The sequence below is a fragment of the Canis lupus genome, chromosome 13, assembly GCF_011100685.1.
Source record: "Canis lupus familiaris isolate Mischka breed German Shepherd chromosome 13, alternate assembly UU_Cfam_GSD_1.0, whole genome shotgun sequence".
NCBI lineage: Eukaryota > Metazoa > Chordata > Mammalia > Carnivora > Canidae > Canis > Canis lupus.
Window position 1 is genome coordinate 2,707,977 of NC_049234.1, and position 25,300 is coordinate 2,733,276.

The 25,300-nt window shown below is 41.9% G+C and overlaps 1 protein-coding gene and 1 long non-coding RNA gene across 2 annotated transcripts in view; both read left to right on the plus strand.

The window, feature by feature from the left end:
- Positions 1-13,909, plus strand: LOC119864992. The gene is made up of 4 exons (XR_005368438.1): positions 1-279; positions 5,133-5,909; positions 7,719-7,885; positions 13,307-13,909. It is a non-coding gene; the product is annotated as an uncharacterized LOC119864992 (long non-coding RNA).
- LOC119876950 (transcription factor Maf-like) overlaps positions 13,910-25,300 on the plus strand; it is a 14,348-nt gene continuing 2,957 nt past the window's right edge. The window contains exons 1-2 of the mRNA XM_038556338.1: positions 13,910-14,000; positions 14,282-14,548. Coding sequence (XP_038412266.1) covers positions 13,910-14,000; positions 14,282-14,548 — 358 coding nt within the window. The remainder of the gene's footprint in view (positions 14,001-14,281; positions 14,549-25,300) is intronic.

The window sequence follows — 25,300 nt, forward strand, 5'->3', positions numbered from 1 at the left end:
GCCTCCGGCGGGGGCGGGGCCCTCGGCCTCCACCGCGCGCTGTCCTTTGCTCAGAGGGGCTTTAATTTGGGAAAGCGGTTTCGGGGTCTTTGTCCGCCTCCCTTTTTAAAGTGTCGTGATCTCTATGAACTTAAGCTGCGAGGTGGGAATCTTTGGTTCTGCTATTTCTACTTTGAGATTTCTTTGCGGCAGAAAACAGGACTCAAGAAAAACTGCTGTTTTTCCTCGGAGTATGAGTCTCTCAGTCGGAATAGCAGCCCAGACCCGCAAGCAGGCAAGGTCAGCAACAGTTTATGACAAATGTGTGAAACAACCTCATACATTTCGTTGCGGACTTTAATAGAAATGGTGAATTTAATGAATCGATGGTCCTCAAAAAAACACCGTTATATAATTCCATTACAGTGTCCCTACAGGAATGCCATTAAGTCAACTCCCACTTGAGAGTTTTTTACTTTACAGTTCTTAGACCCCTTGCATAAGCATCATTTGTTCCCTACAGCATCTGGTGTGGGTGGTGGAGCACTTAGTAATAATTTTATCTTACTGTTAAGAGAACAGTCTCAAACTAAACGATTGCCCAATTCATTCTTTAATTCAATAAACTTTAATGCATGCCAGATACTTTACCAGGTGTGGACTGGGGGCTTTATTGTCATTTAATTAGAATTTAAACCAGCAGAATCCCACATAAGTGCTATTTCGCCCCCATCTTGGTAGGAAGATAATATTTTTTAAAAACATACTGCCTCATGTGCTTTATTAAGCAAAAGAGCAAAACTTTGGATTGTGTAGTAGGAAGACGTGTCTATTAGGAAGTGTTAAATCACCGTTCACTCTGTTAGAACTCTGTGGTTAAAAGTCAATCCGTCAATATATTTATTGAACGCCTGCCAAGTGGAGAGTACTGTGTAAGTAGGAAAGACAAGTGACGGAAACAAAACCCTGTCCTCACGAAGCTTATCATGAGCTCTCTGGTATCCTAAGTGCCAGCATAAAAATTAATGCAGTCAACATGCAATCCCAGCATTTTATCTGGCTGTGACAATTTTCTGTTAGATTCTGTATTTTCTTTAAAAAACAAGGGGTGGGGGATCCCTGGGTGGCTCAGCGGTTTAGCGCCTGCCTTCGGCCCAGGGCGTGATCCTGGAGACCCGGGATCGAGTCCCACGTCCGGCTCCCGGCATGGAGCCTGCTTCTCCCTCCTCCTGTGTCTCTGCCTCTCTCTCTCTCTCTCTTTCTGCATCTCTCATGAATAAATAAATAAAATATTTAAAAATAAATTAAAAAGTAAAAAACAAAGGGTGGAAATTCCATCATTGTACTTCGGAAGAAAACAGGACTTCGTTTTAATATTTTTATTAAGTGACCAAAACAGGTAATATGAGAAAACGGGTCAAAGAAGAAGTGTACTCAATAAAGGAAGGTAAAGGGAGATCACCTCCAATAACGTGAACATTAGACTACAGCAAGGATTAAAACTATCCAAACCCATACATAATTACTAAGATTATCCAGAGGCTCTTACATTATTTCTGGTAGAAGATGAGAGTACAGTGTGGTAGACCTCATGAAAACGTAATTGTAAATAACAAAGATGAGAAAAATGGTCTGCTTGGAGTCTAAAAAATTTTGTCAGAGAGCAAGAGTTCAACAAGAGTGGAGTTTGTCTAGGTTAGGTTTGAGTACCTCACTCATTAGAAAGGGCTCACTCTCCGGTTTCACTAGAGTCTGGATTAAATAACTCTCCAAAGACTTGTTATAAAGCCATTTTGAACAAGCAACTTCCTAATAAGTCCAATTAACAGTTGAACCTCCGGGGCACAGGAAATGGATGCCCTAGATGGTTGACAGAAGTATTCTAGTCCCTGGAAAAATATATCAATTCTTTGTGGATTAATAAATACTTTGGGAAGGAAGCTGGTCAATCAGGACTTCTGTGCAGCTGTGGTTCTTGACATCCAGTGAATGCCGTTGTCTTCTTTTAGGGAGGTAGAATTGAGAGTAAGCTAGGGAGACTAGAAGCAAAGCCCATCCCTTAAGGGAGGGAACTAGTAGAATCAGGAGAGGGTATTAAATCCTATCCCAGGAGGAACCAGGAATGGGATGTGGAACTGGAACCAAGAACCTGTTCCCTCGATCCATTGATCACCTCTTTATTTCCAACCAGCTCCTTTCTCTCAGATTAGAAACCTGTTTTTCTGATCAAAAAACAAACTTTCCCTTAATGACCTATGCCTCTAATTTGCTCTTTTCACAGCCAAATTTACTATTCCCACTTCTTGTCTCTCCTTAATTCCTCAACCTCCACCTCTACTCAAACTGCCCTGACAGTGAGCCCTCCTCTATTTGACAAATCCAGTGGATTCTCTTCAGGTCCATTTTGCTCAACATCTGCAAAATCTGACCCTGTTTACCTCCCCCCTCTTTTTTTAAGCACACTCTCTTGGCTTCTGGACTACAAGTCTCCTGGTTCTGCCAAGCTCTCAGACTCTTATCTCATCATCACTCCTCCCTGACCACCAGACTGGGTTGGGTGCTCTTCCTTTGGGCTTTAGCCTGACTACCCCTCTGCCACATTTACCACGTTCCATTAAAAGTTTTTTTTTTTTTTTTTTATGAGCTATCTTCCCAAATAAGTTGTAAACTCCAAAATAAGTTGTAAACTCCAAAAGAGAGCCTATGTCCTATTTGTCTGTATTCCTATCAGGGAGCATGAAGCCAGGCACACTGGAGGTGCTTTTTTGTTTTGGGGGCGGGGGGATTGTATCCCAAACTCAGAGAGATGGCCAGACAGGCTTGTGGACAGAACACATAGAAGGGAAGTTTAATAGGGAGATCTCAACCTGAAGTTCACATGGCATGAGTATGTAGAGCTGTGTTCAAGTCCAGATCACTTGTCTCACTGCAGTGTGCCACTTTCCAACTCCATAGGCTCCTAGAAGGAATATTTCCTAACATACTGGCTGGGCACTCATTTCCAGGGCTGAGCTTGAAGATAGTGGACTTTCAGTACCTAGAGTCAGGCAAGCAGGGACAAACAATGACTGCTGGATGAAAGAACTTTCTGGACCTCCAAAGCTGAGAACATTATACAGCATGACTGACTTTTAACAGTCTGACTGCTTCTGACAGAGGAAATTAAGTCTATGAGTGAAAGGCAGAAGATAGAATATTTGTCAATTCCCTTTGACTTTTTGATTCACTACTCTCATTTTTCTCTCCCATCATTTCTTTTTGGTCTCAAAAAAATGTGCTATGTTTATCTGGCTTGCCTGTGTATATCTAATTTTAGATTGCAAGCTGTGGGGCAGAATAATGTCTTTATATGTGCAGCATCTCACTGTGGATGCCTGAGAATGTCCAATGACATCAACATCATTCAATTAACCTGTACAAAGTAAAAAAAAATAAAATAAAATAAAAGTAAAGTACTCTGTAGAACTTGCTCACTTGAACTTCACCAGAGATTCATAAGTAATTTTCACCTATGTCCAGGATACATTCAGAATATATCCAGAATAATTTATAGTATTCCATGTAATATATGACAAATTAAAGTTGACCAGCCTTATAAGGTCTTTAGATACTATTCAGAGATGTAGTTGAGATGAATAATAAGGAGGTATAGCAGTGCTCTCCCAACTGAAGGGATAAACTTTCTGTAGATCCTTGAAATAGAAAAATATTTTTAAAATGTCTATGATAAGACCCAAACTATATAATGTTTAAGAAGATTAGCCATCTGCTTCTTTGGTTTGCTGGGTTGGTGAGGAGCACGACACCTATTCAGATTTGTAAATTGTTATGCCCATGATCAGAAGGATTTCCTGTGGTAAGAGTCTTGTTCAGATTTTATGTTTTATTCCACATGCATTACATATTTTCCTCATACCAATCAAACAAAGAAATGATTTATAAAAGAGTTTGAGATTGGTGCTGACATTGTGTGTCAGATGAGGCACATGAAGTTAATTGTGAGGAAATGGCTGCCACATAAGTAGATCCAGAAGCAGAGACCCACTTAGAGTCATAAACACAGGCTCAGAAACACAGAAACAATATTGGGAGAAAAAAGGCAATTAATCACTTTGTTATAGGAAAGAATAAGAAACTCAGAGAAATCTAGAATATTTAGGTTTCCTTACAAAGTGCTCTTCTAATGGCATAGCCATCTGTGTTAAGCCAACACTAACAGCAGGGATGCTACTACAACAGAAATACCACTACCTACCTAATAGGATTATGGTGAGACCTGAATAAGGTATTAATTGTAAGTCCATACTACATAATGTACAGTACTACCATTTATTGAGCAACTCCTATTTCTATAAATATAACTATTAGAAAGAGATAGACACATGTAAACAGACATACATAAGTTACAACTGTCATTGTCCTAAACTAATGTGGTGAACAGAAAAATACAACGGCTACATGGAAACAATAAGTATTAGATGAGCAACCAAAAATATTATCTACTTCCTATCCAGGTTGTGGATTATGTGGGGAGGGTCAATGTGAGAACTTTGAAATGGATTATATTCTAGGACCTGAGGCACAAATAACCAAAGTACATAGTTCAGGTATGAAGTATGAGAAAAGTACACTTTAGGAAAATAGAAGAAATTATGTTAATTTAATTTAAATTATGTTAATACTAAGCACTATTATTTATTGACCACTTATATCCCTCCTCACAATAGCCCTATAGGGTATAAAGCTACAGAATTGCCAATGAAGAAACTAAAGCTTAAAGAACAACTTTGATTCAAACACAGGCAGTGCAAGTTCAAAGGGCAAGATCTCTGATCAGGGAATTAATGGTGCCAGTACTTGGAATAATGACAGGAAGGGGCATTGCCAGGTGGAGGAAATAACATCAGGAATGCCATGAGGCAGAATAAGCAAGAGGTGTTGAGGATATGACAACATCAAATGGCTGAAACATGGCCGATAGGGGAGGGTAGAGGCAAGTGAGAGTGTGAGAGAGGGGAGCAGATACAAGGAAAAAGGGATTGGGGCTTAAACGGAAAGGGAGCATAGGATCCAATCTTATCAGAAGGCAATTCTGGTGGGGGAGTAAAGATATTAATTTTTTTTTAAAGATTTCATTTATTTATTTGACACAGAGAGAACACAAACAGGAAGAGCAGCAGAGAGAGGGAGAAGCAGGCTCCCAGCGGGGACTGGATCCCAGGACCCTGGCATCAGGACCCTCAAAGGCAGATGTTTAACTGACTGAGCCACCCAGGCTCCCCAAGATGTTAAGTTTGAAAGAAGACAGACAGAGGATATTCTTCGAAGGGTCCTGCTTTAATCTTCCCTGAAGGAAGTAAAAGAAAACACCTTCTTACTGTCTAACGAAAACGCCACATCAGTTTATTCAGGAAGACAAACTTTCTCCCTGTAGTCAATCTTAGAAAATAATTCATTGTATAGCTCTTTATTTAAAAGACATCAAATTATAGAATTCACTCATTCATTCACTACAAGCCATGTACTCATTCAGGCCTATAGCATGCCCTGCCCAAGGCACTGCATATAAAATATAAATTTATACTGCATATAAAACCAGTAAAGTCTCTGGCTTCATGAAACTTACTTTCTAGAAAACAGGGCAACTGTTTTAGTGATTTTACAAAAACTGCAGGAATAATTTTCATGTGGATGTTTTTCCTTTGTCGACTCTTAATATAGCTAATTATAATCTGGCAAAGGTATTACTGTTGAGAGCTAAATTTGACATTAAGTTTACCAAATATATAGAAACTGAGGGTTGGGTAGCCTTTAGGCAACATATCTCAAATATCAGTGCACTTTTTAAAATAGGTAGATTAAAGTCACTTTCAAATTGAGGTCTCTGGTAGGTGACAAAAGGACAGTATTCTGGGCTGGTGATTACAAAGGTATGTCTATATTTATATTTATACTTTATTCATTCAGTATATATTTACTGAGTAGTATGTTAAGAACCTTGAAACACTGCAGGTATAGAAGTGGGCAAGAGAATCTCTACCTTAAAGAATATGTAATGACATTAATACCATTGACTTCACTTCTGTGTATGGATGCATTTTTAATCTTAGTGAATGGATTGCAAGGTTCTCTAGAAAACTTGAGCATTTGAACTTTCTTAGAGATTTTATAAATATTTTCAACATTCTGCTCTCTAGGATATACCTAGAATAACTTATATCTTGTTATAATAGATAAATTAGAGTTGACTGGCTTCATGAGGTTTTTAAGTCTAAAGTTAAGAGGCCTATTTGATGTGAATCACGAGAGACTAAAGCAACCCCCAATTGAAGACTTATTCTTTCTGGAAATGTACATCTACATCTGAAAGTCTATCTACAGAAAAGTCTATCTGAAAAATGTAGATAGACCAATGGGGTGACAGACATGATGGCCAAAAATTACAATGCAACACAATACTTGGTATACTAGTAGAGTGAGCACAGGGTATTCCAGTTACACAAGGCAGGTAAATTGAACTCAGCTTTGGATGCTTGAGGCTGGAGGTGAGAGGAGCAATCAGGCTGAGTTTCCCTAATTTAATAACAGCCACCATGTAGCAAGCCTACTAACTCAACACGCAGCTCAAAGGAAGAGAAAAGTGAGGCCCAGAGCCCACAGTTAAACCCTATAAGCAATGCATTTGGTGATAGTGCCACTTCCTCTGGGTTAGGCCCTGATAGAGCTCTGTGACAACTCTCCTGAGTCATAACTCACCTACCTGTCCAACTAAATGAAGAAATTCAATTCTAGTTTTGTATTGTTAATCATTAGGCAGCTCCTATAACTATGGTTCACTGGTTTATTTTGCTTTTTCTTCAAGGATACCAATCAGGTGTGAACAGCTTCCTTCTAGAAATCTTTCTTCGGGCTCATTCGTGGGCTGAGCAAGAAAATATACTTAGGCTAACTGGTGAATAACTGCTTATGTCTTCACAAGTGGACTCTGAATGATAGTAGTTACAGAATTATTCATGTAGGTACCTGTCCAGTTGTCTCTGACTTGGAAACCTATAGTAGTAAGTCTGGATTTTAATCAGTTAGATTAAAATCTAACTTGTGACTTCAGGTTTACCACGTGATACCATTTCCTTTCTCTAATAATTTTGGAACATTGTCCATTTCTTTTTATACGAAAACCTATTTTTAAAAGATAACATGAAGATGGCCTACCTGTCATTTAACTATTGCTAAGCTAATTTGCATTTCAAAACAAAAATTCTAGCTTCCCAAGAGGAAAAAGTAAGAAACTGGAGGCCACTGTCTCCAAGAACTCAAAAATGTTAGTTGTCTGCTTGCTCATGGACAAAGACACAAGGACCAAACAATACTCATAAGTATTATCCAAGGAAGCAAAATGAAGTCTTGAGTGGCAGAGTAATTGGTCTGGATGCATTCAAAGAGAAAAGCAAGAAAAAAATTGAACATTATAGAGTAGTTTCACTGTTAGTACTAATATTTATATTACTGTTCAATCCTTTTATCATCAGATAAATGAAATGTGTGATTATGTTAACTTTGTCAAGAATCCAACAGTTTTATTTAAAGTGATAATTGAATGTTTCATTGAATTGTAAAAAAGAGAAATATAATTTATTTGAAGAATTTTTAAAAATTGAAATGGACATATGGTAATGTGAGAACTAAGGTGGAAATACTAATAAAAACTAATAACATATAATAAATTATGTCTTTTCTAGCTCTGTTCAATGAAATGGCCAAGGAATAATACTACTCCACCACATGAGCCTCATGATATGCACTCCTAATGCCTACATTTTTGGGTCTAGTACTATTTTTCACTTGAAGGAAACGCAATATGCCTTAGAAAAATGGCTGATTCATGTCTGGGTCTGGGAAGATACAGGTAAGTCTTGGAATATTTTATTCCGACAGAAAGTAAGAATGCTTAAAAAAATAATGGTGTTGCATAGAAGAACACAGGGACACTCATGGGCTAAATTCTGTCACTCTGAGTATCAAAAGGAAAATGATGACTATGGTTACTTAAAATGTGTTAATTTGTGAAAAGCTGAGTTCATAATGATAGCGAAGATAACAAAAGTTGACAAATTGTACTAAAGAAGTTGAATATAATTGAATCTCATTACTCACTCTTATTGTGCTAGTATTTTTGACTCATTTACTGAATCAATGCAGAATATCAAATTCAGTAAATATTAACTATGTTAGTTTTATTTAATCGAAGTTTACATATACAAAAACAATTCTTAACTCTTACACAATAACTGCTAGTGCTATACTAGTGTAGACTGATGTTTTGTAATGACAAATTATATACCAGTCTGCCTTAGAAATCTAAAGCTGGGAGTTTTGATTGCACCTCTAAGTGCCATTCTAGTGAGTCATCTTGGGGAAATTAGCATTGGAATGTATTGGTATTATTGTACTCCTGAGTCTCTTTGTCTTGATCAGCTAAGTTTTAAGAGTTAGCTCATAGCCCTGATGGTATTTTTGCATAAGTGTATAGCAGTCTGTCTGATAGAACTTTCCATGATGTGGAAATGTTCTCTGTTTTGTCCACATGATAACCATTAGTCACGTGTAGCTAATGGCTACTGAGCACTTGAAATGTAGTTAGTGTGACCAAGGTACTGAATTTGAAATTTGATATTGTTTAAATTAAGTTTAAAGTTAAATAGCCATGTGACTTGTAACTACTGTACTGGAGAGCATAAGTCTAGATTTTAAATATTCTTGTGATTATATAGACTAACTTTAGGTTTACCCAGTGATGCAAACTTTCTCACCAATTCTGGAACATTGCCTGTTTTCTGTAAGATAAGTATCTATATGGAAAAAATGTAGGATTTTAATTTTTTGAATAAGTAATAATACATTCATGTTGGTTAAAACATTTAAAAATATAAAAAAGTGTACAGTAAGAATTCTCCCCCATTCTATTCCCCAGCTACCAGGGTCCCTTCACCATAGGCAAGTCAGTTTCTTATATATCCCAGAGATACTTTATATATACACAAAAAATGATAGCACCCTTTTGTTGTATACAAAGCTTTTTTTCCTTTTAACATATTTTAGGGGTCACTCTGTATCGGTATATCAACAGTCTCCTTTATCCTTATGGCATAGTCTTAACAATGTATTTTAAAAGATCCCAGAAGGTGGCCTGTCTGCTATCTTGACAACTGATCAGATAGCTAGCAGTTAGAATGTGAAGAATCTTAATTTCATAAGACAGGTGAGGATAACAGCAGGTAGAACCTATGGCAGCCCCTACTCAGTGCACCCCACCCATATAGAGAAGGTCCAAATTTGAAAATGCATAGTCCTTCTTTTTAAATTTATATTTTGAGCCAAATCATGCTAAACTTTGTGAGATGACCAAAGATGTTATATTATGATAACATGGCCTATGATTTTTTTAAAAAGTAGTATGATTCCAATTTTAATAACATGTGAGTTTCTTTAGTGGCTTTCCAATGCACATAGAAAAAATCCAAACTTCACATCAAGGCCTGCCAAGCGTTGTGTGATCTGACTCCAGACTTCTTCATCACTAGGCTCCAACCACACAGGCGTCTGAAGAGAGCTAGCCCTTTCCTGCCTCAGGGCCTTTGCATTCACACTTCTCTCAGTCTAACATGCTCTTTTCTGGGCTCTTTCTGTGGCTTTCTACTTCATTCTCCAACCTCAGCTTAAATGTCACTGTCTTCTTGATGTCTTTTCTCAAAAAGCCATCTATAGCAGTCTTTCACTCCCACCCCACATTACTTTCTTCATAGCACTTACTATAATCTATAGTTATTTTATTTGCATATTTAAATCTCTACCATTGGAATGTTAAGATCCCTGAGAACAGGAACTTGAACTCTCTTCATGGATGTATCTCCAGGGCCTAGAATAGTGTGTGGCATACTATTAGTATACAATTAATATCTGCTAAAACAAAATATGTTGAGTGAGCAAATACTGAATACACTTCAAACATAGTGTCCAGAACTTGAGAGCATTTGGACAAATGACATGTCTTTCAAATAGTCCCTTATAATTGAATAAACATGGTAAATTACTCTAAAAGAAATACTATTTTTGTATGTTTTTTATTCCATTAACATCTATCTGTAGTCCTATTTACTTCTTTTGTAAGTCAGAGATGTTTACTATGTTTGACTCACTAAAGCTACTTGCACTGCTATGATATGTCATCTATGAAGCGTTGCTACTTAGGCCATAATGGTATGTGCTCCTCATCTTACAATCTTTTCAAGTCACTACATCAACATGTATTGGTTATTATATCAACATTTATTAGTGTTACCTTGTCATTACTGAAAAATATACCTCTGTACAATGCTTTAAAATATGTAAAAAGTTTTTTATTGATGTCACTTTATTTTTCTTAAAGATTTATTTATTTATTCATGAGAGACACAGAGAGAGAGGCAGAGACACAGGCAAAGGGAGAAGCAGGCTCCTTGCAGGGAGCCAATGCAGGACTCAATCCCGGATCCCAGGATAACCACTGGAGCCAAAGGCAGGTGCTCAACTGCTGAGTCAACCAGGCATCCCGATGTCACTTTATTTGATCTTTACAACTACCTCTACCCTGTAAGATATCCTATGGCCATTTTACTGGTGAGGTTACTGGAACTCAGTAAAGATTAAGTTTTGCTTAAAATAACACAACTGGTAAAACATAGAGCTAGTTAGTGAACTCAACTCTTCCAAGTTCGAATCCTTGGCTTTTTCAGCCACACCACAGCTACTCTAACACTATATTTGATAAAACTTGATAGTTTACAAAGTACTTCCACATAAACTCATTTAATCCTCTGTGGTTGACAAGGCTAGTAAAATTCCTTCCCTGAAGAACTTATATAGTCTCTTTAAGAAAATTATATGCCTGCAAAACTGAAGACATTGTTATGGAATAATATAAAGACATGGAAATTATTATGGAAATGCATACGGATGTCAAGGATATTGTAAATTGTATATAGGTGAGTGGTAACAGGATTTGGAGGGAAAGGAAGAAATCAGATTCATAGTGTGAGAAAACAAGAGGGGTTTGTGCCTCCCATACCGAGGCAATGAGCTATGTATGCAAAGATGTGCATGAAGACATGGTGCTGTGTGGGCAACGTGGAAAGCAAATTAGCTTGATGAAAATAAGAATAAGAAAAAAAATAAGAAACCGTGAAAGCTGAGGACGCTAAGAGGAGCAGTATTCCTAGTCGTTAAAAGGCGTTAGATGTCAAGGAGAACTTGGATTTTATTTGGCAGATATTAAGAAGCTGGCAAATGCTCGTACAAATAAAATATTAGAGGTGAAAACAAAGCTTGATGGCTCTTCTGGCAGCTCTGTGTAGAATGAATTGCAGCAGAGGAAACTGACCCAAGGCCCCACAGTGATCCTGGCGTGGGGTGACAGAGTCAGAGACTGCAGTGGTGACTGGGGAAATGGAAGAAAAGTGGACTTTGTGGAGAAAGGCTCATCAGGACTGAACGATGGATTAGAGAAGCGGAGAAGGAGAGGAAAGAGTGAGCGCCACTATGCGGTTTCCAGCCTGCTGAGCTGCGCTGATGGTGGTGCAATAAACACGTTATTTCTGAAGGGAAGCCTTTTGGCAGAGGCCAAGAGTAGGCAAGGGAGGATAAAGAATGGATGAGCTAACTTTGTGAAACGCAAAGTTGAAGGTGGTGCAAAGATGTTTAACTGAAGGTCTGTCGGCAACCCGAGAAACAAGTCTGGAAAGAAGGTGAGAAGTCAGGATTGTGTTGTGTCATTTTAGCTAACCTCTGGCCCTTTCCCAAACTGCACACTGGCTGCCTACTCATATAGCCTCAAGGGCTCTTTTCTTGGCAACTCACTATTGAGAAGAGTTCACATTTATAGATTGGAATATTTATTTGTGAACTTTCTCCATGGTATCAAAAGGAAAGGAAAGGACTTTAAAAATGAATTAAGACTTTTTACCCTGAGATGATTATTTAGAAGTTACTTTGGTTTTTAAAATTTAATATTCATTACTTTCAAATTCAAAATTTGGGCTTAAGCCTTTACATTAAACATATCCATTTATTATTCAATTTATAAAGCCAGTAAATTGATGTCTGCTTCACTTGGTTAAGCATTTTCAACTGCATTTATTAATTTAATAAGTTGAATATTTTTTCCAAACACATCAATTTTCAGATAGACAAAGCCTCCCAAATTCTTAGGTAATTCTCATAAAACTAATAAACACAAAGCGGTGAGTGGTAAGTCTTCTTAAAAGTTCCAGTATAGTGTATAAACTTTAAAAGGATTTTTAACTTAAAATCAAAAGTCTTAATAATTAGTCAGTTACACACTTTAAATCAGCATTGCAAAGTTAATTTTCAGACACTTTATTAAACATTAAAAAGTATTTCTGTTAAATACTATTAAATATGAAGAGTATTTAAAACACGAAACATTAGGGGCATTTGAAATACCAAATATGTAGATTCTTTGAATACAAAAATATGGGAGGCCTGGGTGGCTCAGTGGTTGAGCATCTGCCTTTGGCTTGGGGCATCATCCGGGGTCCTGGGATTGAGTCCACATTGGGCTTCTGGCGGGGAGCTGCTTCTCCCTCTGCTGATGTCTCTGCCTCTCACTCTGTGTCTCTCACGGGTAGATAAATAAAATCTTAAAAAAAAAAAAAGGCAAAACAAAAGTATAACACCATGAGGTTTGATTTCCTTCATTCTATCTCTATTTAATTCTAAATCTTCCCAGGACTGAGAGATATGTATTCACTAAGAAAACAATTATGTCATCCCAAGCAAATCTAGGAACACCTTCCCAAGAAATGTCTGGGTTTGCCTTCTTAGCTAGGGGGTTTCTGTATGATCAGAGTGTCTCTTGGCTTCTGGGTCTTCAATTCTTGCCTTTTCTCTAGTGGTGCTCAAAAGGCAGGGTTCGACTTTGTCTCTGGGATGGTAGCCAGCCAGATTTCCAGTTCTATGCTTTCTTCTTGCCACCTGCCTAAAAGCTGGTGCCTTCCCTCTCTCAAGATTCCTGTGTACTCAGGGAGCCTCTGGAGGCCCTAATCTCCTGCCTATAGGCCTGGACCAGGCCGGGTCTCCTTGATAGCCCACTGCAGTCCCGAACCTCTTTGATCCTTCATCATCCTGCAGTGGGAAGAAAAAAATACATAGTTAAGATTAAAAGCAGTCAACAAAACATCTTCTAGGAGAAAAAAAAACAAAAATAAAACATCTCTAGCTAAAGAACTAGACCTAGCACAGCACTTTCTCAGGCCGCTTTGTTTGTCAAAAGGTAGTCCTGAGGGGATGGCAAGAATGAGTTGGGAGTCAAATGGCTTGGCGTGGCTGATGAAGAATAAACTTTTGAGTTCCAGAGAGCAGCCTGAGAGGGAAGAGGAGAAAAATCAGAGCAAATGGGGAGAGAGGAGCTGAGCTCAAGGGTAAGGACAAGGTGGGTGGGGGGACCCTGTGCGGAGGAGCCTGTGAAAACTTCCTGTTGTTGGGAATGGCTGGATCAGTGGAACAGGGAGATGGGATGTTCGCGGGAGTTCGTCCTGCAGTGTTCCCCTCTCTATCAGCACCATCCTGCTGTCCTTGGAAAATGAACCTGAGCTGTGGTTTAGGTCCTACCTGAGGCGGGAGAGACTGAGGGAGGGAAGAGTCGGGCGCCAGGCCCAACTGCCCAGGAATTGAGCCGCTCCAAGCGAGTGAGGTGTTGACTGGAACCAGGGGAGGCAACAGGTTCAAGGGAGACCCGGGCATCAGGGCCAGTCGGAGTGGGAGCCAAGTGGAGGGAGGGCGAGACCTTCACAGGAGGGACGAGGTCAGACAGTTGGGGCGGCGCTGGGCAGGAGGGAGTGAAGGGGGTGGAGAGCGAGGGGCGGTCACGTTGAGAATGAGATGCTGGAGCTTCCTTCAGGGTGAGTCCACAGCCGGGGCTGGAGGTGGCGGTGGAGGTGGCGGTGGAGGTGGCGGTGGCGGTGGCGGTGGCGGTGGAGGTGGCGGTGGCGGTGGCGGTGGAGGTGGCGGTGGAGGTGGCGGTGGAGGTGGCGGTGGCGGTGGCGGTGGAGGTGGCGGTGGCGGTGGCGGTGGAGGTGGCGGTGGCGGTGGCGGTGGAGGTGGCGGTGGAGGTGGCGGTGGAGGTGGCGGTGGCGGTGGCGGTGGAGGTGGCGGTGGAGGTGGCGGTGGCGGTGGCGGTGGCGGTGGCGGTGGAGGTGGCGGTGGCGGCGGTGGCCGAGGGCGGTGTGAGCGCTTCTGCCGGCCTGAGCCTCCAGGGGAAAGAGCAGACTGTCCCACAGGACTTCGCTCGGCAGAAGAGCGGGTCGGGAGGGAGAAGGAGCCTCCGGGGAGAACGGAGAGAATCGCTTGAAGGAGAGGAGGTCTTGGCCATTGCTAAACCGCAGAGACCTGGGAATAAGTGAAAGGGTCCTGGCGCGCCTGATCCAGCGTCTGCAGTTCAGTTCGGCCCACGGCCGCGCAGCAAGCACCTTGGTGGGCTGGACCCGCAGCACACGGACCGCCGAGGCTGTCCCAGGTATAAAGCTACTTCCTAGAGTTTGGGAATCCACCCGGAACCGAGCAGATGGGGTGGGGAGTGGCTGCAGGCGAGAGGGCCGCAGGCCCCTATTCTCAAATTCTGAGGGCTTGTCCCGCCCCTTGAATTTGATTTAGCAGGTCAGGGCCGGGCCTGAGAACCCCATTTCTGAGGAGCTCCAGGAGCTGTTGCTGCTGCTGGCTCCGGGACTGCAGTGAGAAGTGCCTGAGGCGATGCTGTGGGGCTGGGAGTGTGAGACCACGGGAGAGCCCCGGCTCCCTCCGCCTTCCTGCTCTATGAGTCTCCAGGTCTGACCATGGGGCTTCCGCAGTTGCTCTCTGGTCTTCTCACCACAACCTTAACCACCCCTTGCAGCTTCTGACTCTTAAGGCAGGGTCTGAAAGGCTGCTGCTTCTGAAGGGGGTAGAGGAGGGGAGCCCTCTTCCACCTGTTCCCAGTCTCCCTGTCCCCTCAGCCTGCCTCCTGTGCCAGGCCCTGGGTCCCTGCTTCTCATAATAACAGAAAAAGGTTCCTAGTTTCTACTTGGCTGCTACAGAGAGGCCTCCCTCGAGTACCTGGAGATAGGGTCGAGTTCTGAAACTCTGAAATCCACCCTTAAAGGATCAACTCGGAAGCTGAAAGGATGGCCTTTGCTAACAGGCCTCTTCAGTAACTTCATTAAAAGATTAATGAGAGAGAGAACACCCAGACCTGGAGGCAGTGGGGTTTGGTCAGTCAGAAAAGTCAAAAGGGATTTACAGGAGCTAGCTGGGACAGAGAGTATCCCGGCTTTGGCCAGGGACACATTAAGGAACAGACTTCTAAAAGTATGGTTTCATTGGCAAGCCCATTCCTGATGTGGCGATAGAGGCCTCACGTTTTTTTAGCCCCATTTTATAAGTTGCTTGATTCATCTACCTGTCGTTGTTCTGACTCTCATTTACCTCCTGGGGTAGTCTCTGCAGGGAAAGAAGACACTGGGTCTCTCACACTCTGGGAAAACAGTCCTTATGAAAGTTCTAGTTCTTACTGTAGGTAATCTGTGGATATTTTGACATTATACATTTTTCAGGAAGTCCATTTGAGTCAGCTGCTAAGAGATGGCTCTGTTCTCAATATGCTGATGAAATCAGGTTTCTGAATCTGCCTTGTTGAATACTCCTACCAGAGCCCAGACTGGGACATTCACTCAGGAGACTGCCTAGTCTTCCCTCCTATTTCCCAGGGCATGTGGTAACAGAGTATGATGATAGGGAGCTGCAACCCACCTGAGGGTCTAGAGGAGGGTACTGGGAGATGATAACATATGAGTTATATCTTAAAAGGCTGAGTAAAGGTTTGTAGATAAACAGAGATGGGCAAAGCATTCCCAGTGTGATCCAGGGAACAGAGAAGAGATTAGCGATGGTGAGTTGTGGGAATAACAAACTTAAGTTGAAGAATGGGTGGAGAAATAGGTAGGGGTTAAATCAAGGACAGTCTTGAATCTCACAGGTAAAAAAAAAAAGGGGAGGGGTCATTTGAGTTCTTTAAGCAAGAGAATGACAGGGCAAATTTGATTTTACCACTCCAGCTCTAGGGTTCAGTATGATTTCAGGAAGGAGTGAATCCAGAGGCTGTTAGGAGGTTATAGTCCAAAAGAAAAGATAGCTATAAATTATTATAGTGCAGAAGAAACATTTCAGAAGCAAATACCAGCAGGATTTCATGTTTGGACACATAGTATCAAAGGAAGCTTCGATTAGGGAGATAGAAGGTGAGGAGGGACACCCAGATTCTGGTTTGGGTGTCCAAGTAGATGGCAGTGCCATGAATTCACATATGAAACGGAGGGGAAAGCATCCCGGGGTTTGTTTTATAGACTCTAAGGGATATGGAATTAAGTAGAATGAAAGCAATAGTTTTGAAAGTGCTGATTTTGAGGTATGTGTGAGATTTCCCAGTGGAGATGTTCAGCATTTGGTTTTATATAGTTTCTAGGTTCTCAAGAGGAAAAGTCAGTGCTAGACTTAAAGATTTGTAAGTTCTCCACATAGATGTGGTAAAGTCTGAGACTGAATGAGCTTGCCCAGGCAAGACAGAGGACAGTGGTCCAAGGAAAAATTTCTAGGCAGCAACTTTTAGTGGGTAGGTAGGCAAAACCCATGAGGTGGACCTAAAGTCCCACCATCAGAAAAGAGAAGCGGAATGGAAGGGCTTCAAGAGCCAAGGGAGCAGTTTCAAGGAGGGGGGCAACTCCCAAGACTTGAAAATATCCATTGGATTCTGCACAAAGGTAGTCTTCGGCAGCCCTGGGAATGATGGTCCATGGGGTGTGGCAGGAGTGAATAAATGGGGAAGAAGAGAAGGCAGAGTCTGGATCATTCTTTCACATGGCTTGCAGAGCTTCTCCATCCTGAGATGCTGGTGTAGACCACAGTCATTTCAGGGGGCCACTTTTTCTTTCTGCCTCCCCTCTTGCCTGGGAGTCACATGATTGAAAGCAAAAACCCTAAAGTAGACAGGCGAACCCCCAAAACTGATATGGGTAGAGGATTCAGGGGTGTTCCTTTCCCCAATGTCACTCCACTTGCCCTACTGCTAACCCTTTGCATCTTTTTGCTTCCCTCCACTTGTGGATGATAGATTCCAGTCTCTCATTTCAGCAGAGATCCCTTCCCATGGCGGAAGCAACAACCCAGGGGGCGCCACAGAAATGATGATAGCTTTCATTGATGCAACCTAGCTGGGGAACAGGAGTGAGACCATGTGTCAACCCTCTGAATCTGTGTGCTTTCCTGAGCCCCTTCCCCTTTAGTTAGTGGCCCTGTTCTGATTTCCTCATACTTGGTCTAGCCCCCCAATATTATTAAATATGAGATTCCTCAATACTCCCAGGGACCCAGGCTTGTTCCTGCTGCACCCCCACTGGACAATGGGGGGCTTTCTGGAAGACAGACTGAGGATGTGACTTCAGACTTCTCTCAAGTACAGTCCTTTGACTTCAGAGTGAAGGGAAGCCCCAAGATGTCCCTCCCTCCTCGATCAAATTTGAACTCAATTAAAATATGTCCAATTCTTCTAAAGGAAGGCTGGTCTTTCATCCAGAATCTCCCTGGGCTCTTAAAAGCAGGGAAGAATGAATAAGAAGTGGGCCCCTTCCCTTCATAGCTCCCCACCCTGCACCAGGTCTCAGCCGGGATCCAGAGTCTTCACCATTTACCACCACCCCAGAAGGAAAAGGGGGTTCTACTTAGCCTCTAGCCTTGAGCAGATTCTGCAAGTTCTGTCCCAGCCCACAGGGTGTGATCTCTTACTCAGGCTCTTTAAGCTTGTTAGAAGAGAAGGCAAAAGAGCAGGAGGTGGTAGAGAACACTAGATTTACTGGTGGACCTTTTGTTTGTTGTATGAAAGATTTGAACAAACCTGAAAGCAAAGGGCCAATGGACTAGAGAGACTCAAGACACAGGGGAGAAAAAGTTAATGACAGAAGTAGGTCCTGGAGGAGAGAAGGGATGGGATCACTCACAGAGGGGCTGGCTCCAAACAGGAAGAGTTAACTCATTCTTGGAGAAACCAGCAATGCTGATGTAACAGAGAATCTGATGGGCCCAAGCACATCTGAATTTTAAATGGATCCTCAGTTCTTTAAGAAACTAGGGAATGCCTCCATGGTGAGAGCCACTCATACATACTACATTTAACCCTTACAACAACCCTATGAGGTAGATATTGTTCTGATTTTACATTGGAGGAAGGAGCCTCAGAGAAGTTAAGCAACATGTCCTAGGACACACAGTTTACAAGCAGACCTGGGCTCTGAATCCAGGCCTGTTTTAGCACATGCTCTTTATATGAATGACCTTATGTTGCCCCCTGGTGCCTTAGAGAAAAGTAGAAGGAGTTGTGTCTATTGGAGAAAGCCCATGTGGGTGGTATTAGGGTACAGTGAATTTTAAAATTTCTGAAATCACCACAGGGGTGTTATCTGAGTAGGTATAAGCTTGTTCTGGAATCTAAATCTAGTTCTGGATCCTGTTCTGGATTCTAATTTGTCTAGAAATTTGTCCAACTGCAGCAAATAGCATAGGCCCACGTAGGGCCTCAAAGAGTCAGGGAAGAGCCTGGTTAGAATTTGAATTAAAAATCCACAAACAGGGGTACCTGGGTGGCTCAGTTGGCTAAGTGTCTGCCTTCTGCTCAGGTCATGATCCTGGGGTCCTGGGATAAAGCCCTGCATCGGGCTCCCTGCTCAGCAAAGAGTCTGCTTTTCTCTGTCTTTCTCCCCTTCTCCACTGCTTGTGCTCTCTCACTTTCTCTCAAATAAATAAATAAACTCTTTTTGTAAAAGTTGGCAAACAATCTCCAGATTTTGTACCTTACATTCATTACAGAGAGTCTTTGTGGTGGTCAAAAATATGGGAAGGGTAAAGAAAATATTTGCAGTCCTGGAAGTTCTTTTTATTTTATTTTATTTTATTTATTCATGAGAGACAGAGAGAAAGAGAGAGGCAGAGACACAAGCAAGCTCCATGCAGGAAGCTTGACATGGGACTCGATCCCAGGACTCCAGGATCACGCCCTAGGCCGAAGGCAGGCACTAAACCACTGAGCCACCGAGGGATCCCCTATAGTCCTGGAGATTCTTAACCAGTAACCATAACTAAATCCCACGAATTAAATGATCATCTCTCAAACTGGTAATAGTGGCTGCATCTAGAAAAAAGGACCTAGGGGATCATCCAGGGGATATTAGTTTATGTACATATTGCATCAAATACATTTAACATTGTATGTCTACATGATGGCAGACTTAGTTATTAAATGCAAAGTTCTCAGGTAACACCACCAAAAGGCAAGACTTTCATCTGCCACAGTTCTCCTTACACACAGTTTCTAGAAGAGCAGTCAGACACCAACAACCTTAAGTGCAACGATCTTGGCGCTGCCGTTCAGAGATGCCCACCTCAGCATTGCTCTGTGGAACAGCAAGGAAAGATGCTCCAGGGAAGAAATCTCAGTTTTCTTTTGGAACCATGAATGTTCCAGGACTGAATGTGGGAAAGGAAAGCAGGTTTATGGGCTCACATGGCTGTTATATAGGCTTGCTGCTGAAGTTAGACCAGAGATCAAGAGATCAAAGGGTCAATGATGCGAATGCAGGAATTTAGTGATAAGTAAAAGAGAGAGTAAGGACACTCCAGGGAAAGGTTTTAAAGAAAGTGTCTGGAAATATTGGAAAAGATAGCTAAAAAGGTATGTTGGAGCCACTTTGTGGGAATTATGTACCTCCTCATATATTCTACCTTTTCCACAAAGCCACTTAGAATTGTCCCAGAAGAAAGAATTTTGCTTTCCTTTGCCTTGATGAGCCTAGACTTGGAATTCCATTAGCTACCCCTCCCCCACCTATTAATTTATTCTAAAATATTGCACACCTCCTGTGTGTTGAGCTTTGTTCTAGGTTCTTAGGAATATAGGGGTGAATAAGAAGGATAAGACCATTCTTTGCTTTCTGATGCAAGCAGTTAGAAAATAGAAAATATTAGGTATTACAGAAGATAAAATCAAAACCAGAGTGTTGAGTTAGAATATGCAGACTACTTTAGATTAGGGTGGTTAGCAAAGGCCTCTCTGAGGAGGTATGTTTAAGCAGAGACCTAATTGAGGAGAAGGAAACAGCATTTGAAGGTCTGTGGGATGAGCATTCTAAGGCAAAGGGAACAGCAAATGCAAGCTCTTCCTAAGCTAAGAAACAAGGACAATGGCTTGAGTGAAGTGAGCAAGGGGAGGGAGGCATGGAGGGAAGAGGCTGGAGAGATGGGCTCTGACGAGGGTGAGGAGCATGATTTTACTGTAAGGGCAATAGAGAGCCTCTGAAGGTTCTAGACAGAAGACAGACATGATGCTATTTATGGGTCAATAATTCTCTGGTTATGATGTGGAGAAGAGATTATAGAGGGCAGAGAATGAAATCAGAGACATCAAGAGGTTATTGCAGTATAATTCAGGGGCTAGGCTTGAGTTAGGTGGAGCTAGAGGTAGAAGGGGAGAAATGGTGAGATTCAGGATATGTTTTGGAGACACAGTTAACACAGCTTGCTGATAAATTAGGCACAAGATGTAAAAGAGAAAGGAATCAGGGATCATTTTGAGGTTTAGAACTGGGCAACACGAAATTTCTTTATTTGCTGCTGCTATTATATACCGTAAGAAAACTTAAAAATTTATTATTTTATTTTTTAAAATATTTATTTATTTATTTATTTATTTATTTATTTATTAATGAGAGAGAGAGAGAGAGAGAGAGAGAGAGGCAGAGACACAGGTAGAGGGAGAAGCAGGCTCCATGCCGGGAGCCCAACATGGGACTCAATCCCAGGACTCCAGGATTGCGACCTGGGCCAAAGACAGGCCCTAAACCACTGAGCCACCCAGGGATCCCCGAAAACTTAAAAATTTAAATTATAAAAGCAATATGTATTCATGTACAACACCTAGAATACAAAAAGTAAAATTGAGAAATATAAAATATTTGTGACCCCATAATTCACAATTACTACTAATTTTTTGGTACATTCATTTATTTCTAATCTTTTTATTTTGGAGGAAAACATTTTCCCATGTAATAAAATAATACATATTAATTAGGAAAAATACAGAAAAAATACACATGAAAATTAAAATCACCCAAGTATAACCAGAATTAATATTTTTGTGAATGATAGATACATATGTAGTCAACTTACTTTGAACACTCTTAATATATTGGTTTGTTTTGGGGTTTCTTAAAATTTTTATTTGCTATGAACTTTATCTTGTTATCACCACAATTATTTTTAAAATATTATTTTATTGGTGTGTAGGCACTTATTCTTGATCTCTATGATATTGTCACATGAGCCACACTTTGCTAAAGGTCCCCAGGTTGCTGAATTTTAGGAAGTTTGCCTTCACATTAACCTTCTTCCCCTCCCACTCCTCTTTAGAAATAATTGACTTGAATCTTATACTTGCCCAGAGAAACCTAAGCATTATATGGGGTCTTCTCATCCAAGCCCCCCTGGGTCACCACTCTACCATCACCACCACCCATCCACCCCCATGAAGGAGCAGGGGCCAGCCTGGCACAGCCCTTGGTGGTTACCTGCCTGACATCATTATTTGCAATGCAAAAGAAGACATATGTGGATATGTTGCAGATGAATCGTTGCATGAGCTCTCAAGTATAACCTTTTTTCCAGGAATGAGTTCCATCCAAGTGATGAGTTTTAAAGCACATGCCCTCCCAATATTCCTGGAACCATCTGCTAACAGCACAGGCAGGGTCTTGGCCACTCACCATGGAAAGCCACTTGGAAGACCCCACCTCATAGGCCAGGCCCCTCCTGGAAAGGGATGTGGGGGTTTTCCTCCAGTCTCCAGCGTGGTTCTGAACTGCCCTCCCATCAACCCCACTCCTGACCTCATCTTCCTCCATCAGTCTCCCCACCTTCAAACAGACATGAGATAAGGCTGATTGATATTACTTGCTCATTTCAGGGAGGTAGATAAGAAAGCCCAGCGCTACCTGGAGAGAGATACTTGGTGCCTGCTTCATGATTAATCGACTGATTGATTGATGAAAGATACGTTCTTTTCATTTACATCATTATAATTACGTTCTTACCATAGGTGAAGAGTGCTGTGGTTGTTAGCCAGAAGAGAATTTGATTTATTTTTAAACTACAGATGAATCTGAGTTTTTATAATCATCAGAGCCTGAGCAACTGCCACAGCAAACATGCTTCAGCTGCATGAGTCTGAACTGCTGCAGAGTAGAAAGCTGACGGATAATAATACTTTATATTTGCACCATATGATATGTTGCCATGCACTCTCTCTCCCAAATTATCACATTTGCTCATGACAACAACTTGTTGAGACAGGCAGAGATGATATTTTTATTTCCAATTTATGGGCTTAATTCATCAAACATTTATTGATCCCTTTTTATATACCGGGTCCAATGCAGGGCACTGATGCTATTGAGGGAAGGATTATATAGTTTCTACCCTCAAATTGCTCACAGTCTAGTGGGAGCCACAGAGATAGCAGCTAACTAAAGTATGATGTGGGGAGGAGTGTGCAAATGGCATGAAGCAAAATGTTATTGGCACCCAGAGGGAAGAGTAGGGAGGGCAAGGAGAAATAAATGTCACTTAGTACCACTAAGGGCCAGGTCCTGGGCTAGGGTTTTGATAGTCAGGTGTAGTCCATAGACTACTCACACTTAGGTTACCTGGGAGTTTGGTAGAAATTGAGAATCTCAGGCCCCACCTTAGACCCACCGGTTCAGAATCTGCATTTTCACAAGACATTTGAGACATCTCTATGCCCATTAAAGGTTGAGGTGGGGCCTGAGATTCTGTAGGCTAGGTGATTTACAGATTTTATTTCATTCACCACCTAGCAAAATAGATATTATTAGCTCCATATTATAGATAGGAGATGGAGTTACATAATTCTGTCCATGTTGCACTGCTATGTCATGGAGCTGGAATTTGAACTCAGGCCTCAAGGACTCCAGGCTGCATTCACTACTCTGTACTGTTTGTTACTCTCTAGGAGTCTCAGAGAGGCTCCACAGAGGAGGTGATGTCTGTGCTAAACTTAGGAGGACCTCTTCAGGAGGAGGGAGGCATTCCAGTCAAAATACCACTTGAACGAATGCTTGGTATAATGCCAGAACAGGACCTGTTGCCAAGTAAGGTGAGCAAAGATGATTGGAATCAAATTCTAAAGGGCCTTGAATGCTACCCTAAGGAACCTGAATGCATCCTGTGAACAGATTTGGCGGCCTGCTGTGAATTGTGATTATGGGCAGGTTGCCTGTGTCAGGAGCACAGCTCTACCACTTGCCAGCAGGTTGCAGGCTGAGTTCTCTGGAAGCAGACACCTAGACAGAATCTGGAACACAAGATGGAATCAATGTCTATGAGGGGAAGAGGGAAGAAGCAGAGCTGGCCAGAGGAAGAAGTCAAAATCTCAGGGAAGCTCTGAGTGAGGATGGCCTCTCCCAGCTGTCCTGTTTTGGGCTGAAAAGGGCAGGCCTTTATCCCACCTTGCCTGGCCACCAGCTGCCCAGGCAGGACATGACCTTGGATGATGTGGGGTCTCTGCAGCTGGGCAGACCTCGAGAGAGGAAGCTGTCTGTTGATGGTGGAGTGGCAAGTCCTTGTCTCTGTCTGCCACAGGCAGTTCCCTTATTTCTGCATTTCTGTTCCTTTGCTGGCAAAATGGAAATATTAGTTGTAGACCCCTCATGGGGTAACTGGGGGATTATATGCCTGGCATATAACTCAGGATGCTAGTTATTATTATCTGCCCTGATGAGATATTCGCTGTATGCTTTCTCCTTTGGGAGGACTCAGATTTTTAAAATCTGAGGAATATAAGAGGGTCAATTCCCAGCTTGCCACTGAGAATTCTTACTTTTTCCCCCAGTGTTCCAGGTCTTATCGTTTCTCAGGACATCCTGGTTGAGTTAAGTTGTGTGAGGCAAAAGGAAAGATTTGGGTAATTTAAAGCAGGGGAGCACCATGTCAGACTTGAAGTTTGAAAAGATCTTGTGAGTTGAATCATGGAGGATGGACTAGAGGGTATATTACCTGGGTATACACTATGTTTCTGTGACATAGAACTCAAAATAAGACAAACAAGAGAGTTTCTGAAAGTGAGTGGTCCATGTGAAAAAGTGAGTGGTCAAGGGCCACAGAGGTGGCACTACTCTATGAGGCCACTCAGGAATCCAGGTTCCTTTTAATCTTATTAACCTTTTAATCCCTTAGGACAGTGGTTCTCAAAGTGCAGTCCTTGTACCAGCAGTATCAGTATCACAGGGGAATTCACTAAAAATGAATGTGGATGGGGTCCAGCAAGCTGTGTTTTAATAAGCACAGTGGGTGATTCTGATGAGCACTCAAGCTTGAGAAACACTCACCTAGGATTGTGGCCCCATCAACCAGGTCAAACCTGTGCGACCAGCCTACAGGAAGGTGGAAAGAAAGCCAGAAGAGGGCAAACCATTCCCTTTTCAAAGAAAATGCCTGGGAGCTTAACGCATCACTTTTGCTGACCTCCTATTGGCTAGAACATAGTCATGACCACATGGCTTACCCAGCTGTAGGGAACCTTGGGAAATGTAGTCACTAACTGGGCAGTTTATATCCAGTGAAAACTGGGAGGTTCTCTACCAAAGAAAAATCAAGGAATGGATTCTGGTGGAGAATTGATAGCCTTTGTCACTATCGCATTAGGACAGGCAAAAAAAGTGAGGGTAGGACTAAAGCAGTGGGTATATTTGCGAGAGAAAGGAATGTAGGATTCTCTTTTGATGACTGTTTTGATCTTATGGTGAGAGAGGAGGGAGAAGCAGATAGCTCCTAGGTATCTCTGTAAGTAGACACCATTAATGTGATGTTAATGGGACAGAGATTCTAGGGGAAGCGAAAGGAGAGGATAATACAGCCTTGTACTAAACATAATGAATTTGAGATGACTGGAGACTATCCAGGTACATATACAACTCTGTAGGCAGTTGGAAATACTTGTCCAAGGACCCTGGGAAAGATTGGTGCTGGAGGCAGGGAGTTGGCAAGTTCCATGGTAGTCAGAGCTTGGATGTAAGAGGCCTGCCCCAAGTGCAACATGAAAAGAGGGATTGGTGCTGGGGAACTGTGGCACTCAAGAGGCAATCCCTGAAAGAGACATGAATAAAGAGTGGTCAGAGTG